The following is a 16,839-nucleotide window of genomic DNA, read 5'->3' as shown; positions in this document are numbered from 1 at the left end:
CAGGTCTGACAGGGGGTTCGGTCCAGAGCTAGCGCCGGGATCGAGTTGGGTCCAAGCAGACTATATCAGGGTTTGAGCTCAGCGCGACTCGGAGTTTGGGGTCGAAACTAGTTGGCTCGAGGTTTGATGAGCATGATGTGTTAGACTTGAGCCCAGCTCAGTTTCACTCGAAACCTTTGCCATTGTCGGGTGTCCACGCCGTGATAACGATTCTCGAGATTGACTGAGCCCGGGATAGTTGCATAAAACCAGAATTCCATTTATCCATATTACTCATTACGTGAACCCGATTTTTATTCGATTTCCATTATTGAAACCTCTCTCTCCCTTCTAGTTATTATAAGGTCATACTCAGACTAGAGAACATTATTTGATACACACAGAATAAATTACTGCACTTGCTGAAAGCTTAGTTCAAGGAGTTCGCAATGTCGATCACGAAACGGAACTTCACATCACTCTTCTCAAGCCTTTCCAGAGCTTCATTTGCATACTGAATTGGGATCAATTCTATCTCTGGATAAATCTTGTGCTCGGCGCAGAAGTTGATCATCTCTTGAGTCATCTTTGTTCCCCCTACTGCACTTCCGGCAATGCTTCTCATGCCTGCATCAAAGTTGCATGTCGAGAACGTCAGTAGCATATAATAAACCATCCAACTCAATCATATAAAAACGTTTTCAATAATATCCGAGGACGTACATACCCATGATAAGGCTCATAGGATTCAGTTTCACTTCGCTTGGGGCGCCTACCAGAGCAAGAATGCCACCAGGCTTCAGCAGTGGCATATAGGAATCAAAGGGGTGAACTCCCGATGCTGTATCGACTATGAAATCTAGGGACTTCTCTAGTGCCTAACATGGAATTCAGCACCAATTGATCAGAATAACCATCGAAAGTATAAAATTTAACACGAGAACTGAAGCCACTGTTTTTTATAGAGCCGTACATCCATCTCTTCTTTGTCAGACGAGAGGACAAATCTATCGGCACCTAGCAGGGTCAAGGCATCATCCTTCTTGGACATGCTGGTGCTCAGAACGGTGACCTTCAGGCCAAAGGCCTTGCCAAACTTCACGGCCATGTGGCCCAGCCCTCCTAGACCAATCACTCCGAGGGATTTCCCAGGCTGGGTGTTCATCTTGTGGCGTACCATCGGAGTGTAAACTGTGATCCCAGCGCACAGCAGAGGTGCTGCTAATTCCATTGGGTAGTTTTCAGGTATCTGATAGCAGTATCTGCAATTCACGTTTTTAATCAGTAAGCTCAACCAGTGGAGAAGTTTTGAACTTTTCATTCCCGAACATTCAAAGAGGTCTCACCTTTCATGAGCGACAATGAACTCGGAGTAGCCTCCTTTGGTCGGGGTACCATCCACATCAGTGCCATCGAACGTCATAACAATTCCCTTTGAGCAGTGCACTTCTAAACTCTCGTTGCAGTACTCGCAGTCTCTGCAAGAGTTGAGGTAAGTTCCGACCCCGACATGATCTCCTACTTTGAATTTGCCCACATTCGCACCCACTTCCTTAACAATTCCAACGATCTCGTGCCTGCATCCATTCATCTTCATCAACAAACTTTGTAGAGGGAAAATTCCGGGAAAATTACAGAACTACTTATAATAACCAAATGAAAATCTTTCATTTATGTACATACCCAGGTACCATAGGATACTTTGCCGTGCCTATTTTGTTTCGGGTGAAGAATACATCTGCATAGCAGATGCCACAGTGAGTGATCTTCACCGAGACGTCATCATCTCCGACAGCCCTGCAAGGATGGATGCAGAATGTGAATAGAAATATTGTGATGCTTGACATGAATAGTAGATTAGAAGTCGAAGTTTCCTATCCCCGGTTGTTCTCAATTTGCTGGCAATTCGTATCCAACGGATTTTGACAGCAAACGATAACTCGAAGTTATTTGATGCTTAATGCTGACCAAAATTGTAACCCGTAAAAGTTTTCCGGGTCATTAGAAGAATCATGCCAATCGACAAGGCGTGTCAAAATGGGATCCTAGTCCATTTATCATAGGAAAACCGCATACAGAGAAGAAGGAAAATTAATCATTCGTACCGGCGCTCGAAGTTGAAAGGTGAAAGGAATCCCGACTCATCTCTTGCAGCCCATCCAAGGCAGTTGTCCGACTTTCTTTCCGAACTCATTGTCAATCTATTGATAATGATCAGTCTCAATTATACTTCTGCAAAACCAGATAACCGAGCATTAGTAGACCAAAATCGACCCTGAAATCTTTGACATGACAAAGAAGACTAAGAAGCCGTAAGCTGGTCGTTCTCCCCGAACTTAGTTACGAAGGTGAAAAGTGATGAGTACCCAATAAACTTGTATGAAGGATCAGATGATCGATCAAGATTTCTGTTTGAAGGCAACCTGAGAGATGCATATGCACATAATTCAAGTGTGTTGTATGTATATATAGGTCTTAGTTCCTTTGAGTACGACGTCACCATTTACTTCATCACAAACTGGGATATTATTAATGAATAGATAGAAGGCTCAAAGAAGTACGAAAACGTTTGCTTACGAGAACGTAGCAAATTGACCGAACTTTTTTTTTTTCTTGTGGTACTTGTTAAAACTTCATTAGTATTCAAAAGTCATCGGAGAGTAACCTACTCCCCACATTTACAGAAGACAAACAAACAAAATTCACATCCCCAAGACTTTTGCTATATTTGATGTTGCTATCTTAATAGCAAATTAACGGAATTTTACTTGCAGTGTAAAGATTCGATAAATATTGAAAATACATTGTGACTAAACAACCGCCCGAAAGGAATTACTCTCAATTTATAGATAAAGGACGCCCGTTATTTCACCTAGAAAAACCAACAGGCATCAGTAGTAGTTTAGCACATGTAGGTAGGCCCGCTTAAATTTGCATCAAACAAACTTTTTAATGTAATTATTAAATGGGATTAATTTAGAAATTAAAGTAAACGGACGTCTAAGGAAAGTGACTGTGCTTTCCGTCGACATTAGATTTATGACGTCTTGGGTGAGCAAACCTTATCGTCATGCATGAGTAATATTTCACTTCCATTGTTAGAGTCAACATCGACATATAAATAAATATTCAAAACCAGTTTAGTCACAAGTTATGATAATCTATTTAATATAAGTAAAAGAGAATTGGTGCATTTAATGAGACATATTAATAGAAAAAAATATAAATAATTTAAAGAAATAGATAAATAATAAGAAATTTTAAGGTCCACATTACACTGTTATATCTAGAAATTTTAGTAATTATTACTAGCACTTAGTGCAAGAGTATAGTCTTAAATATTATCATTTGTATTGGTGATTTAAAAACTAATTGATAATTTTCCATGAATATGTGTATAAAAGATACAAAAATTTCCAGAATAATATAATACGAAATATCGTAAATAGTATTACTTATGGGTTAATTTAAAGATGAATAAATAATTTTTAAGGACCATCCTTATAAATTTTATGAAAATTTATTTTTATTTAAAAATAACACGTCATTTTTATTTTTATTTTTTTTGGTTATAAAGAGTATTTGCTTAAAATGAGTTAATAAAAATTTAAAAGTTGAACTATTACTTAGAAAACCAATTGTATATAATGAAGTAGAAATTTCATGAATAAACTCATATATTTATTGGCGTGATAGTAAAGTAGGAAAAATCCCGATGATGAGGCGTATGTGTATGGATTGATAGCCTTTAACTATCTGTATATATCTCTTTTAACCGAGATTGTCTATCGATTAAAGTTTTTGGTAGTACGGAAGAAAGAACATAAACCCACATTTAGATTTGAGTTAATGCACTATATGTAGCTACCCCCTCGGTGGTTAATTAGTGTCATAATGATACAGGGTGGAATACATGAGCCTCTCTTCATGTACACAATACAGGCTTTTTGTTCTCTTCTCGTGTGCGCTTCTGCCCCCAATGGGTCTATCTTTATACGTTTATAGAGGTTTCCTATAAATAACTGCTTATGATCGTCACTTGTAGAGACCGAGTCTTGGAATGGGCATGTTGTCCTTTGGACTTGATCTTGATCTCGACGGTCTTTTTCTAAGGCCCCCATCGGGAGGCCTATCACATAATATAATATCGAGAGTTATGATCAAAGAGTGATAATGTGATGTCACGTAAACAAGATATCAGAAGTATTTAATCTTTGCATGAGATTGAAAGAGCCTACATGACCCATGCCCTAAGCGTCCCAGTTTAAGGAGGATCGGTATGAGGCTCTCTCTATTAGAGGAAAATTCATGTTCTCTAATAAGACCTCTTTTAGAATGGGTTTTGTCGTCGATAATAATTCTCATTATCGTAGATATACCTGTTATATAGGAGACTTTCTCCGACGTTCTCCGACCAAGGAGCACAATATAGACACCGAGAAGAATCGGAATAAGCTTCCGACCGCCGAACCGCAAAAATTCGATCAGCGGTCTCCTCAGGCAGAAGGAACGTCCCTCCACTTTTACTTTTACGGTTTTACCCCTCGAAAAATAAATTGGGAAAAAAAAAAAAAAACATCTTCCCTTCAAGCCCCGGAAGATCGCCGGGGGACGCTGCCATAAATTGAAGAACCCTAAATGGGAAGAACAACGTGACTATGAAACCCACCAAGTTCTCTTTTGTCGCCGCTGTTACTGTCTCGGCAGCTCTGGTGGCTCTCGCCGCTCTCTACTTCTCCCCTGCCCGCCGGCAGCAACAGGTGAACTGTGAATTCTCTCTCTCTCTCTCTCTCTCTCTGTGATTCCAACGCTGTAGCAGCTGGTTTGGGCGTCGAATTCTCCGACTTTGATATCGATTGCTATGCAATTTTACTTTTTCCTTCATGGGTCCAATGGAATTTCAACGTTTGCTGTGCAATGTGAAGTTTTTCCCTCTGAAGTTGATTTTTTTTATTATTTGGTCATCGCAGTAACAATGATCTGACATTGTTGCTTGTGCTTGTAGAGAATATTCACAGCTGAAGAACTGGTTGCCTACAATGGAACCGATGATGCTTTGCCCATTCTTTTGGGAATTCTGGGGTACCCTCCCTCCCCCTCTCTCTCTGTATCTGTCTGCGTGCGTTTCTCGGAAAAATTTGTTAGGTTAAGTTATCAGGTCAATGTCGAGTGCCTGCTGTAGTTTGAAGCTTCAGCTTTAAGGATCCTAATTGAGGCATTGCTAGCAGTAATACAAGGATAAGAAGAAAACATAGAGAGAGAGAGAGAGAGAAGCATTATCATAGCATATTATATATTGCATTATAATATAATGTAGAGCCTGCATCTGAGTGTAGAAGCAATGGTTTACTGTCAAGACATTTCAAGGGAATAGAGCTTGGTGGTGCATTGCTCTTCTAAGATATAAGTGCCTGTTCGGTTACTATGTACTTGAATTTCTGACATTGGAGTGAGTTATTGCATGGGAACATATTACCTTTTAATATGATCCTATTTTCTTTCAACGAATTAGATCCGTCTTCGATGTAACGAAAGGAAAATCTCATTACGGCGCAGGTGGGGGTTACAATCATTTTGCTGGGAGGTAATATGTTGTATTTTCTGCTTATATCTTGTTTGTGTCTTGCTTATGCATATAGTATGAAGATTGATTAAAGAGGGCTACTTCTCTGAGAAAATAAAGTTGCTGCTTGCACGTTGACACAAATTCATTTCAGTGTGTGTGTAATGTGTGCTTTTGTGAAAGAGGGAGAGATGCATTGATAATTTTCTCTTCATGAGTCTTGTATTTTAGTTTTGAGGAAGCAAGACTTGTTTGTGTGGAATCTTTTCTCTCATGCATACATGAGATTTTTGTAGGCGTCATAACTGAGACAGTTATGCGACATGCCAAGGAGCACCAGTAGTTGCGAGAAAGAGGATATATGTAAAATTATTATAGTACATGATTGTATAAATTTATACCGTATCAAATTGCACATGGCCTCAACACAGAAGAAAATTACATTAATGTTAAAATTCACTTATAAACTGCACTTTGTTATTGTTTTCTGATCTGTGTTGCCCTTATACTTGCACCCTAACACCTATCTCTACCCCTTCTGAAATAGAGATGCTTCTCGCGCATTTGTCTCTGGAAATTTTACAGGTATCTCACTTCATTTTCTGTCATATTGCCTAATGATTGACTGTCTCTTGAAGGCTGGACTTTTTTCTTCCTTCTATTCCTAATTCTAAGCTTTGTTATATTTAATGTTCTTAATGATGATTGAGTAAAAGGTCTCCTCTGTCCACTCGCAAAATGGGTCAGATTAGTTTATAGCTAAACTTTAGTTAATTACAACAGTAGATGATGGGCAGAAATCAAAGATATGTTTTAATGTTTTCCCAACAATAGTTAAAGGGGATTACCTTTGTGGTTTGTTTCTAATTTTAGTCTTCTCTAATTTCATGTGTTTCTGATACAGGAGATGGACTCACAGACTCATTGCATGGTCTCTCCAGCACAGAAGTAATCAGATTTGTTCTTCACATTTTTGACATTTATTACATTATGCCAATCCTGTCATATACGATGAGTCTCAAATCATGGCCATCTGGTGGACCAACCGATATGTTTTTCAGATAAGAGGACCAACTATTATATTGTGTCTCCCATGATTGAATATTTTTGCTCGGTTACTCCATAATTTAGGCAATTTTATGAAATAGTGCATGAGTTTTACTTCCTTACCTTGTCCAGCTAATTTGTTGATGCTGATTCTCCACTGTATAATTGGAATGATTGTGCTCCTGCAGGTAAAGAGTATTGTTGAGTGGCGGGATTTCTACTTTAAAAGTTACATGTGAGTTTGCATGTCTCTGTGATGATAATGTTTTTCCTTATGTTAAGCTTCTACTTCATACAGTTATGTCTTTCGTCACGAAACTCAAAAGTTATTTCCTTATAACTTGCCTTTCCATTTCCCCCTTCAAAAGATATTGAGGTCTCTCTTTAACTCTTGAAGGCAAGTGTTTACATGAACTGGTACCCCTCCCACTAATCAGTTTCTTGCTCTTTCATCAGGTATGTCGGGAGGTTGGTTGGTCGTTACTATGATAAACATGGAAATCCCACGAAGTACCTGAAAGGAGTTGAGGCCAAGGCTAAGAGAGGTGCACAGCTATTGGAGAAGCAGAAGAAAGAGGAAGCTAAACAGCCTAGCTGCAATTCTCGGTGGAGCCAGGATGAAGGTGGAAAGGTATGCAAATTCCCATGCTCATATAAATGATTTTTAAGAGTTTTCCTTGACCCTGGAGAATATATCAAAGCAGGCCTTGGTAAGTCTCTTGATAGTTGTCTTTGTTTGTGATCACAATCTCCGCCAACAGCAGATAATGGAGTTATTGACAGAGGTGATATGAAAGCAGTTGGCAATTGGCATGCAAAGCGTTATGTTGGATGCATTCTCCAACTGAATGAATCAAGGCTAGAATAAATCCTGGCCTGAAATAGATTTTTTTTTTTTTCGGGGTCAGCTGGTGAAGCCTATGAGATTGTTTTATGCCCTACAAGTATTTAAATAGTATTCCCGTATTCCCATTCACTTATGGCGAAGACACTAAGGAGACAACGTTGTTTTCTATTGATAGGTATGGTGTGATGAGGGGTACCCGAGGCTGGTCCAGAGACCGCTGGAAATAGCTCTGACAGGGAAAATGAGCAAGCGATGTGCCTGCTTTAGAAAAGATCAGCTTGACAATCCCGGGCTGGAAGTTTACTCAGGATGCGATCCCTTATCGAACACGTGTGCTGTTTGACTTAAGAAATCACATTGTTATTGGAATTGTTACTGTTTCACTGAGCTTTTGTGCCTTCCATGCACAACGTGAGCCTCTGACTCATTCAGGCCCTAGACCAAGAAGATAGGTATTTTATTAATTGTTGATATAGGTATAGAAGTTGTATATTAAGTAAGCATCATTGGGTTCTTTGATGAAAGAGTGAGATTTTGAACTTTTGCTTGCGATTAGCTTTATGTATTACTTAACTAATTCAATGATGTCCAGGTCAAGCCACAATCAAAGAATTGCATTTGTCAGTCGTGTTTTCCATATAATCAACTTTTGAGCTCCATGCGATAGATGTGAAAGAAAGTTGTGGATCTAGAAAGTTGTGCAGCAGATCCACGTGTGTGCTTAAGCATCAGTTCTTATGGAAAATACAGTTTTCTCGATTCTCGACCAGCAACAGACTAAAAGGAACCTTTGTATATAATATCCTACTGAATATATGTCTGCAGCAATAACGCAAGAAAAAACATAGCAGCCTTAAACCTTAAACATCGCGTTGGTCCTTTCACTAGAAGTTCGGTTTCATTTCAGTGCTTGCTATTATACCCTTAACACAAGCCTTAAACATCACATTGGACAATCTCTTGCCCAGTGGCCTGGGTTCCCGCACTTATAACATGATCCTGACGAAGACGGGTTTCTATTTGGACCAGTAGAAACATCAGCTGAATCCAAGCAGTCTTTCGCCCAATGTCCTTCCTTGCCACATTTGAAGCAGGATGAACCGCCAGTTGTGCCATGGCTTCTGATGTTTGTGTTGTTGAAGTTGCTGCTGTAGACCTTGCTTGCTGCTGGTCTAGTTGGACCAGAAGAAACATCAGTTGAAAGAGAGTAATCCTTCGCCCAATGCCCTTCCTTGCCACATTTATAGCAGGATGAACCACCATTCGTGCCATAGCTTCTGCTGTTTGTGTTGTTGAAGTTGCTGCCATAGCTGTTATTATTTGCAGTCGATGGACGAGCAGCAGCTACAGATGTCTGGTCATTGCACCACTTAAAGAAACCACAGGAATTTTCCTGCATCGACATCGATTGTAAGACCTAGAACACAACAATATCTGCATGATGCAGACAAAAAAGTAAAACTAAATCTTGTCTTGCTGCTCAAAACAAAGTTTCAGCCAGAAGAATTAATAGTAATAGCATGTCTGACTCGTCAGTTATCTGGACTAAGGAGATGCATATCATAACACCAATAACAGAACATTGTATTCATGGCAATAAATAACTATTGGCATATTAAGAAAACCGTTAAATCTTGAAAACTCAGAGACTCGACAATGCTGCTGCCCTTCTTATGATGGTCGACTCAGTTTAGCATTCAAAGCTAACCGGATGATTTTGATTATCCAGTGAGGCGTTTTTACTAGGTAACGTTGATCACTATACAATGTTTTAAGCATGCACATTTTGTTTCTTTAGCTCTCTCTAATCACCAACCTTCAAACGAGAAAGGAAAAGAAGAGTGGACAATAAAAACATATTGATATTACCACTTCAAAAGGGGAATTGTCTAAATGCAAATGTATGCAAAATTGATTTCTTTCAGGTTCAAAGCAATGCTGGCTTGAAAAGAGAGGTTAAGCAAATCAAGCTGCCAAATTAATAGAACTTACTATGTCAACAACTTTTCTTTTTTCCAACTGACGATTCAACAACAGACTTAGTACTAAGTGCTAGAGTGTAGTTTTATGGATCTACAGAGGACACAATAGACTTGCTGGTCTGCACAGCAAGATGGTCTGTTCCAAATGTAATGTATAGAGTGCTTTGCAGGGGCAAAATGGCAATAGAATTGTTAGAACAGCTAAGAATCCTCTATAGGAACATGTTAGCTTATCCAGATGATTCTGAATCCCACTGCTAGATAATACAGAAAGGGCACAGAGATGGAAAGAGCATAAAAGCAGGAGGTTTGTTGTTTTTCTTTCGCATGTGGGACAGCATACTGTAAAGACCAAAAAAAGCTGAATCTTCCGATAAGTACCTGGTTCGCAGGACAACGATAGAACTGCTGTCCGGCATTGTTCCCGGTTTTTGCTGTCAAAATCAGGCAAAATCCAGCACCACATGGACAAGACAGATTCGGATATGAAGAAGTGAAGCTGCTGTTGTAACTTGCGGTAGTCGTGTTGTTCATTCCAGAAGCACTGTCACACCACTGAAAGAAACCGCATCCCCCATTTTCCTGCATGAATAAACATCCATCAACTAAAGTGCACAGAAATGCATTAAACAAACAGGCTTCAGGATGAAAACAGTAATCTTCATAACTAAATTTATATTGCATACATAAGCATCTCAGCAAGCAGCTCGGGTGCTCATTATGTATCACCGTAATTAGAGAATTGGGCAGCAATGGATTTCATCTTAAGCATGTCGAGTTCCCGACAGTTTTTATAATGAAAATGATATTTTTTATCTGACATTTGCTGAAATTTATGAGATCATTCAGCCCCTACAATGTCATGATGGCTCTACAATTTAACTATCCACATCAAGTTCGATCTTAATTTGTAGCTTAGTCGATTCTGTATTCAGTCACTCTACTAGACCTGCTTGAGCCTGCCAAAAGGATTACTTCCCGAGATTTAGTCCTTATCAGTATAATGCCTTAGGGTGTGACCGGGCTCGAGCTCAAGTACTTCATCGCATCAAACCAACTCGGTCCCATTGCATGCACAATTCTCAAAGCAATTAACTCCAATCAGATCTTCCCACAAACACATCCACAAGCAACGAGCTAGCCAATCGGGTCTGACGACATTGATCTAGTCATGCCAATACTAATCGTTGTCTCTAATATATTGCAGTTACGAAGCTAAAACATTTACGGATGGAAGGCAATAATCAGTAGAAATTACCTCTTTGAGAGGGCACTTATAGAACCTTCGTCCTCTGTTCTTCTCGGTATTAGCCGTGAGGACAACGCAGTTGCCCACTCCACAGGGACACGCCTTCTCGGGCTCGGACGCCTCAGATCGAGCGATTCCCCCGCCTCCTCCTCCTGCAGCCCCAGCAGAGTCACAATCCCTCGCCCAGTGGCCCGGTTTCCCACACTTGAAGCACGCACCATCGCTACCGTCTGCCGCTACGACCTTGACCGTACTCGGGAGGGAGCTGAAATTCCTATACTGCTGCTGCTGTGGCTGCCACGGACGAAGGGCGTCGTCTGCTCTGAGAGCAGCGAGGTACGCTCCCTCCTGGGGCTGCGGCTTCCCTTCCTTGGAGGCGGCGGGGGCAGCCGGAGCGGAGGTGGTTCTGAAGCGCTTGGAGTGGGAGAGGGCATGGGCTTCTGCCGCAGCTGCTACCTCGGAGAGGAAGTCATCGTCGTCGTCTTCGGCGGACAGCGTTCTCTTGTTGTTCATGTTGCTCTTCCTCTTTCACAGATCACCCCTCGACGATCTCCTTCGGGAATTTTCATTACTTCCCTTTTTTCCTTTTTTTTTTTTTTTTTTTAATCATCGTTTGTGACATTTCCCGTATCCGCCATTTTTAGTTTCCCGCCACTTCTCCAAATGTTTATCATTCGCTATAATTACTGCTGAAAAAAAAAAGACGGAAAATCGAACTCGAAACTTGTCGATTACATGTCATGAAAACTGACGACAGTCTTTTTGGGCGATCGATTTATTCATTTGCTACGATATTGATCGTTGATCGGCCCGAAACAGTTAGAGAACTGGTCCGCTAGCTGACTTGTTCAATTCATTCACAACGGACAAAGGGGGCCTATCCTTTTGGTAATGCATACTATATCGGGGCTCGACTTGGGCTGGCCCATTGAATGATTATTCTCTTTTTTTGTTCTATTTTTCTTTTTATGAAGTAAGAGAATCCTTGCCCCTTGGAGATTAAAAAAAAAATTATTGTAGTAATATGAGTCTCCAACCTATAGAATCAACCAAGTTTCAAATATGAGAAATGATATTAGTAATATTGAAAAGAAAAATATTAATAAATTAATGTAGTGTGGTTTATTTTCAAATAAATAGAGTAGTCTAATTTCGCAACCGTCTTAACTTAATGAACATATATGTGGAAGAAAATGAAATGAGAAATTTAATCAAACAATCTGATAAGTATAAAAACTTATACTAATTTTGTATATATAATATACCATATATATTTATATTACACATGAAATTGTCATTATTTATCTATAAATAAAATTTTTGTTTAGTGAGTTCCTCTCGAAAAGCATAAACGAATATAGGAAAAAAAGACCAAAATCTATTTTAAAATTATATGGAACAAAAAAGAATGATATAAATGTAGAAATAAATAAATAAAATTTTGACAGGAAAAAATTTTCAATAGGATAGTTAAGGTGTAGTTGAGTTTATAAATAAATTTAATGAAATTAACTCATTTTATACGTACCAAATAACAATTATATCATATTATTATATCATATACATTAATTTTCTAAGATTGATTAGTTGAGGTCTTATAATTTTAAAAAATTATGAGTTGTGACTTTATATATAGAGAGAGTGATTTAATAACAACAACAACAACAACAATAATAATATTTTTTGCTTAAAAAAGAACAAGAAAAGATAGAACAAAGAATTGAGAGATTGATTAGAACCAAAGGCATTTTAACAAGGAAATATCTTAACGCTTCAATAGCATTCACTTTATCGTTATTTCTCCATAAATTTATAAAGACAAAAAATATTTGTAGTATCATTTTAAGAAAAAAATACTCGTAAGTATTAAAATGATATTGTACTCGACAATTCGTAGGATATGAACTATTTTAGTTAAATGACGTATAGATAATTAAGACATGTTAATTTTGAAGTTTTTTGAAGAATGTAAAAAGAAATCAAAAAAATGGATTGAAACAAAAAAAAAGAAAATTTGAAAAGAAATGAAAATTGGTTAGAATGATAAAGGAAAAAATAGAGGACACCTGTCATATTTATAGCCGAAGAAGACTCAAACAACGGTTTTACTTTTATAAGATGATTATTGAGCAAATAAAACGTCATGGTAATTAGTGTCGAATTTGGAACTTTTTAATCTCAGTCAGTAATTCATGTCATTACATTAACTTCCTTTTTCTCATGTTGTGTAATCTATTTTTTCATCTCCGCCAACTTCCTGCTACTCAAATGAACTTTTTCGAATTAAACTCCCATCGCATCGAGGAATATGAGTCTATCAATTAAAACCCGTTCACGAGCTAGATTAACTATATCGTTCATTGGTCTATTGCTACCCAATAACTATTTTTATTGATATATGCCTTTTCCATCACGGAGTTGCTACATATTACAACCTTTTTCTTCGAGGTTTCGCACAATGTGCGGCTAAATCTCTAATTTAGTACAAAACAAAACCGGCGCTCTATTAGCTTTAGGGGGATCAACTGGAGGCACATGGCAAGGGGAGCCAAAAAAAAAAAAAAAACTTTGGCACCAAAATGGATCTAACAGGGCTCGTGGAGAAAATATCTTACAAGGCTTTCCAATTCGAGAAAATTCACATTTTCCATGAGACCCCCGACATATCATTTCCTTCAAAACATGGAATAACTATTTCTTGTTAAATCAGTGCCCTTTTTTTCCTTTAATGCGTACACTTGCCTTAGGCTCATGTGTGATTTTTCTGCACGTGATTGGAAAATTCATATTCCCCTCCGGCGCATATGCACCGCAGGAAAAGAAAGTGGACCCATCATGTGTCGGGCCCACTCCTTCTATCCACAAATTAAGATTTCGCTAGTGCATCGATAGATTAAATAAGCAATTATTTGAATTTTTTAAATAAAAATTGTGATTTGTGAAATATTTCAAATTATGATTTAATTAATTTTAACGATTATATTTTCCAACAAATTAATATGTGCTTGTGACTATTGTTTATTCTCTATGCGAATATTGATTTGAATTTCAAGAGTTTCAATTATCAACTCATAAACAATTTAATTTATTGTGAAATTGACACTTATTTTTTAGTAATTATATTTCGATTACTTCCGAACCGAGTCTAAATGTTCCATAACATTAACACCTCAATTTTCATATAAGTTATGGAAGATCGATGTCACTATATATGTTTGCCAAATGACAAGTATATGATCTAGTTCACAGCATCTTAACCATGATTTTTAATGAAGATTCGGGACGCAATACATAATATAGTAGATTTGTAATATATGTATGGACTCGATGATCGTATTATTTTTTTATTATCAGGGCTTACAAAATATAATTCGGTAAATACCAACAAATACAAATTGAATTTATTTTATTTTATTTTATTTTTTGGCTGGGAAATACATATTGAAGTTGAACATTAATTCTTTGACGCGACATTGCATTGTTAGTGATGCACATTATAGCATGACTATCTCGTGAAAAGGATCATCTAAAAGCATGTTCCATGCACCAAAACCGAATGTCAGATAAAATGATGTCGACCTATCCCTGAATTAAATGGACAGGGGAGAAAAATTCAAATTGCACCTAATTTTTGGTTTAGCTTGACCTACCTTGAAATGTTAGACCTTTTTCTTTTCATGAAAAAAATTTCTAGACCAAAACAAGCTAATTTAGTGGATTTCGTATATAATATAAAGGTGAAGTCACGCGATATTTAATGTACAATCAATATGAGGATATCATATAACTGAGTCGAGAGTTTATTCAGAAAACTGATGTGGTATATTCTCTTAATATGAGCTTTTTTTTAATCATGTATTACCAGTGATTGGAATCTTGTAGCACTAGCAAGTGGTCATTGGTGATAATGCTGACAGTCGTGACCAAATGCTTAACGTGATAGCGTTGATCATGACACTGTAGTTGAGGTTTAATATGATTAGTGCTTTCAAGATCGCAAAACAATTACAATTTGAAGAGCTAATTGAAAATATCCATTTTTCGTGTAAAAATATATTAACCCCCACCAGAAAATTTTTCCGGAATCCAACAAATGTCCTATTTCATTGTACAAGATCCATATTCTGAAATTTCCGAACGTGCCCGATAATTACTTGGTAGATATGTCTCTTATTTTCCTCCATTTCGATCGGGTTGGGTGGATAGACAAAGTCATGGGGCTTCATGTTCTTCTAACCATGAAAAATAAGTTAGCAGTCTTTTTAGGATCCCATGGAAATTTCAACTGACACAGGGTTTTGAGAGTCGAAAAGCAGAATCGATCCTTCTCGTAAAAGCAGAGGAAACTTTCCATTTTTAGCAACCCCCTCTTAATTAGCCCCCAGTCCGGTCCTCTCCCCGGCACGTGCACTTTTCTCGTTTTCCACGTGCTCAGTTACGCAGTCACACTCACATTTTTTTCTTTTTATTTATTTATTTATTTATTTTTCCTTTCGTGCTATGTCTTCCTTCTGCTTCACCCTCTCCCCGTTATAATTATAATTATAGCAAATCCTCGCATTGCCCCGTCCCGCTATCCAATTCTTCTCCCTCCTGCTCCACCTCCCCCCCAAAGTCGATATTCGAGAACAGTTCCCGATCGATCATGGTGCCTTGTGTAGCTTGAGAACCGAGGAAAGGCTCAACATTTTCGTTCATTTTCTGACGGATAGCCAAGGCGCCCACTTTCACGCTCGTTCATTAAATGGAGAGGAACCGTACCCTCGATCTCAGTCTCTTCACTTCCAACACCTCTCCCTCCTCTGGCAGATGCTATCAGAACTTATCCAGGTAAGTCCTATTTCTGGCGCGGAGCCGGCGGTTCCTTTTATTCGCTGTTTGGTCAGAATATGGATCAGGTGTTTCCTTGCATTAGTCGTGAAAATTATTTTGGCAAGACAAATGTGAAAGCCTTTTGGTTGGAATTGAGTGGTTGCAGGGATGATCCGTGGCATGTATATCAGCAGCAGATAACCATTTTTCATAACGGACGAGCTTGTTCTTTCGATTTAACAGAACTTCAGGTAATTTGATCATTAAGCCCCCTTTCGATTCTCTTTGTCGATTTTGTTTGAATATATTCCAGATATCTCATTGCATGTGAACTACCACGATTCACTTGAATACTCTCCGGTCGCCGTTCAAGTTCAACTTAGACTGAATGTTATCGTTATATATTTCCATTTTACTTAATTAATATCGTCGATTCATGATCGCCAATCAGCCCATTCTTACTTTGCTCCTAAGACTGGACATATTATAAGTTTGGCTGCTTTTTCGTACAGGCAAGAGCCATTTTATTACTTGCGAGTCGGGGGATGGGAGGCACAACGACAACTAACAAAACGCGTCATCTGGAAGCTGCAACGGTCCCCTTAAAGGAAGGGAGTCGATTATATGGCCCTCTGGCAGGTCTCTCGATGAAGAAATCTCTTCAAAGTTTCCTCCACGAGAGGAAGAGAAGGGCAAAAGCTTCTTCTCCGTACGGCCAATAATCAGATGCTACTCAAAACTTATAAAAAGATTTGAACTCAAAAAAAAATTGGCCCATCCCACCGTTTTTTGGGATTTGACGATGACATTCATCGTATACTAAGCATGAGACGTTTCTTCTCTCATGTCAATCTGTCCATCTTTACACCATTGCCATCACTTTTATAAAGGTTCAGCAGCGCATCATAATCGACTATTTTGTGTCATGAAGAAAGTTCAGTGGCCCATCATTCGAATCGTCTTTTGCATTTTGAAGATTATCTTCTTATGAAATGATCACAAGTCGAGTATGGTTTAATTAATTATATGTGATTCCTGGGGGATCAGGAACCGTTGTTTCTCTATGATGTGAACTTCTCTAGATCTCCCATTGCCGTTTCACCTCTCCAAATTCTATGTCTCTACCCGAAATTATAATATCAATACGGATCGTGTCGTATGAGAACCAAAAGAAGGAAAACTCTGCTCAAATGTATTCATTATGGGGAAAAGAAACAAGGATGTTGGCTCGTAGTATATGATCGAAGTGGGAGATTTCGGGATAGGCAATCAACTCGCCCAAATCGCCATCTACCTAGATAAAATTTTACACGCTTTTTTCGGTTCCTTGTGAAATTGTCTATTCCCATCCCAATAATCT

General features: G+C 38.4%; 4 protein-coding genes across 5 annotated transcripts; 2 read left to right on the top strand and 2 right to left on the bottom strand.

Annotated features, from left to right (window-relative positions):
- Window positions 1–259: 259 nt before the first annotated feature.
- On the bottom strand, window positions 260–2,435 carry LOC116207164 (probable cinnamyl alcohol dehydrogenase 1). Its single transcript, XM_031540038.1, has 7 exons — window positions 2,346–2,435; window positions 2,085–2,211; window positions 1,663–1,776; window positions 1,326–1,556; window positions 953–1,241; window positions 707–857; window positions 260–606 (listed from the first exon to the last, which is right to left on the bottom strand). The coding sequence occupies exons 2-7, from the start codon at window positions 2,171–2,173 to the stop codon at window positions 410–412; spliced, it is 1,071 nt and encodes a 356-aa protein (XP_031395898.1). The 5' UTR covers window positions 2,174–2,211; window positions 2,346–2,435; the 3' UTR covers window positions 260–409.
- A 1,991-nt stretch (window positions 2,436–4,426) lies between these two features.
- On the top strand, window positions 4,427–8,060 carry LOC116208192 (membrane-associated progesterone-binding protein 4). Of its 2 annotated transcripts, XM_031541494.1 has the most exons (8): window positions 4,430–4,739; window positions 4,985–5,061; window positions 5,492–5,563; window positions 6,090–6,127; window positions 6,447–6,490; window positions 6,778–6,824; window positions 7,046–7,220; window positions 7,612–8,060. In XM_031541494.1, the coding sequence occupies exons 1-8, from the start codon at window positions 4,638–4,640 to the stop codon at window positions 7,777–7,779; spliced, it is 723 nt and encodes a 240-aa protein (XP_031397354.1). In that variant the 5' UTR covers window positions 4,430–4,637; the 3' UTR covers window positions 7,780–8,060. The 2 variants fall into 2 exon arrangements, with proteins under 2 accessions (XP_031397355.1, XP_031397354.1); XM_031541495.1 differs by lacking the exon at window positions 5,492–5,563 and having other exon boundaries at window positions 4,427–4,739.
- Window positions 8,061–8,204: 144 nt separating this feature from the next.
- Window positions 8,205–11,318, bottom strand: LOC116208191 (DNA-binding protein HEXBP-like). Its single transcript, XM_031541491.1, has 3 exons — window positions 10,677–11,318; window positions 9,800–10,000; window positions 8,205–8,829 (listed from the first exon to the last, which is right to left on the bottom strand). The coding sequence occupies exons 1-3, from the start codon at window positions 11,178–11,180 to the stop codon at window positions 8,380–8,382; spliced, it is 1,155 nt and encodes a 384-aa protein (XP_031397351.1). The 5' UTR covers window positions 11,181–11,318; the 3' UTR covers window positions 8,205–8,379.
- A 3,888-nt stretch (window positions 11,319–15,206) lies between these two features.
- Window positions 15,207–16,543, top strand: LOC116206990 (protein TIFY 5A-like). The gene is made up of 3 exons (XM_031539835.1): window positions 15,207–15,497; window positions 15,646–15,730; window positions 15,992–16,543. The coding sequence occupies exons 1-3, from the start codon at window positions 15,412–15,414 to the stop codon at window positions 16,199–16,201; spliced, it is 381 nt and encodes a 126-aa protein (XP_031395695.1). The 5' UTR covers window positions 15,207–15,411; the 3' UTR covers window positions 16,202–16,543.
- The last annotated feature ends 296 nt before the right edge of the window (window positions 16,544–16,839 follow it).

The sequence above is a fragment of the Punica granatum genome, chromosome 5, assembly GCF_007655135.1.
Source record: "Punica granatum isolate Tunisia-2019 chromosome 5, ASM765513v2, whole genome shotgun sequence".
Classification (NCBI taxonomy): domain Eukaryota; kingdom Viridiplantae; phylum Streptophyta; class Magnoliopsida; order Myrtales; family Lythraceae; genus Punica; species Punica granatum.
This window is presented reverse-complemented; position numbering and strand designations above follow the sequence as displayed.

Bases quoted from the DNA above. Each gene is read 5' to 3' on its own strand.
- LOC116207164 (XM_031540038.1), bottom strand. From the start codon at position 2,173: ATGAGTTCGGAAAGAAAGTCGGACAACTGCCTTGGATGGGCTGCAAGA. The intron at 1,777-2,084 runs GTACGAATGATT...CCATCCTTGCAG, and splicing joins CCTTTCAACTTCGAGCGCCG to GGCTGTCGGAGATGATGACG. The intron at 1,242-1,325 runs GTGAGACCTCTT...CGTGAATTGCAG, and splicing joins TTCATTGTCGCTCATGAAAG to ATACTGCTATCAGATACCTG.
- LOC116208192 (XM_031541494.1), top strand. From the start codon at position 4,638: ATGAAACCCACCAAGTTCTCTTTTGTCGCCGCTGTTACTGTCTCGGCA. The intron at 4,740-4,984 runs GTGAACTGTGAA...TTGTGCTTGTAG, and splicing joins CTGCCCGCCGGCAGCAACAG to AGAATATTCACAGCTGAAGA. The intron at 5,062-5,491 runs GTACCCTCCCTC...TCAACGAATTAG, and splicing joins ATTCTTTTGGGAATTCTGGG to ATCCGTCTTCGATGTAACGA.
- LOC116208191 (XM_031541491.1), bottom strand. From the start codon at position 11,180: ATGAACAACAAGAGAACGCTGTCCGCCGAAGACGACGACGATGACTTC. The intron at 10,001-10,676 runs GTAATTTCTACT...TTATTCATGCAG, and splicing joins ATAAGTGCCCTCTCAAAGAG to GAAAATGGGGGATGCGGTTT. The intron at 8,830-9,799 runs GTACTTATCGGA...ATGTCGATGCAG, and splicing joins ATCGTTGTCCTGCGAACCAG to GAAAATTCCTGTGGTTTCTT.
- LOC116206990 (XM_031539835.1), top strand. From the start codon at position 15,412: ATGGAGAGGAACCGTACCCTCGATCTCAGTCTCTTCACTTCCAACACC. The intron at 15,498-15,645 runs GTAAGTCCTATT...GAGTGGTTGCAG, and splicing joins TGCTATCAGAACTTATCCAG to GGATGATCCGTGGCATGTAT. The intron at 15,731-15,991 runs GTAATTTGATCA...TTTTTCGTACAG, and splicing joins TCGATTTAACAGAACTTCAG to GCAAGAGCCATTTTATTACT.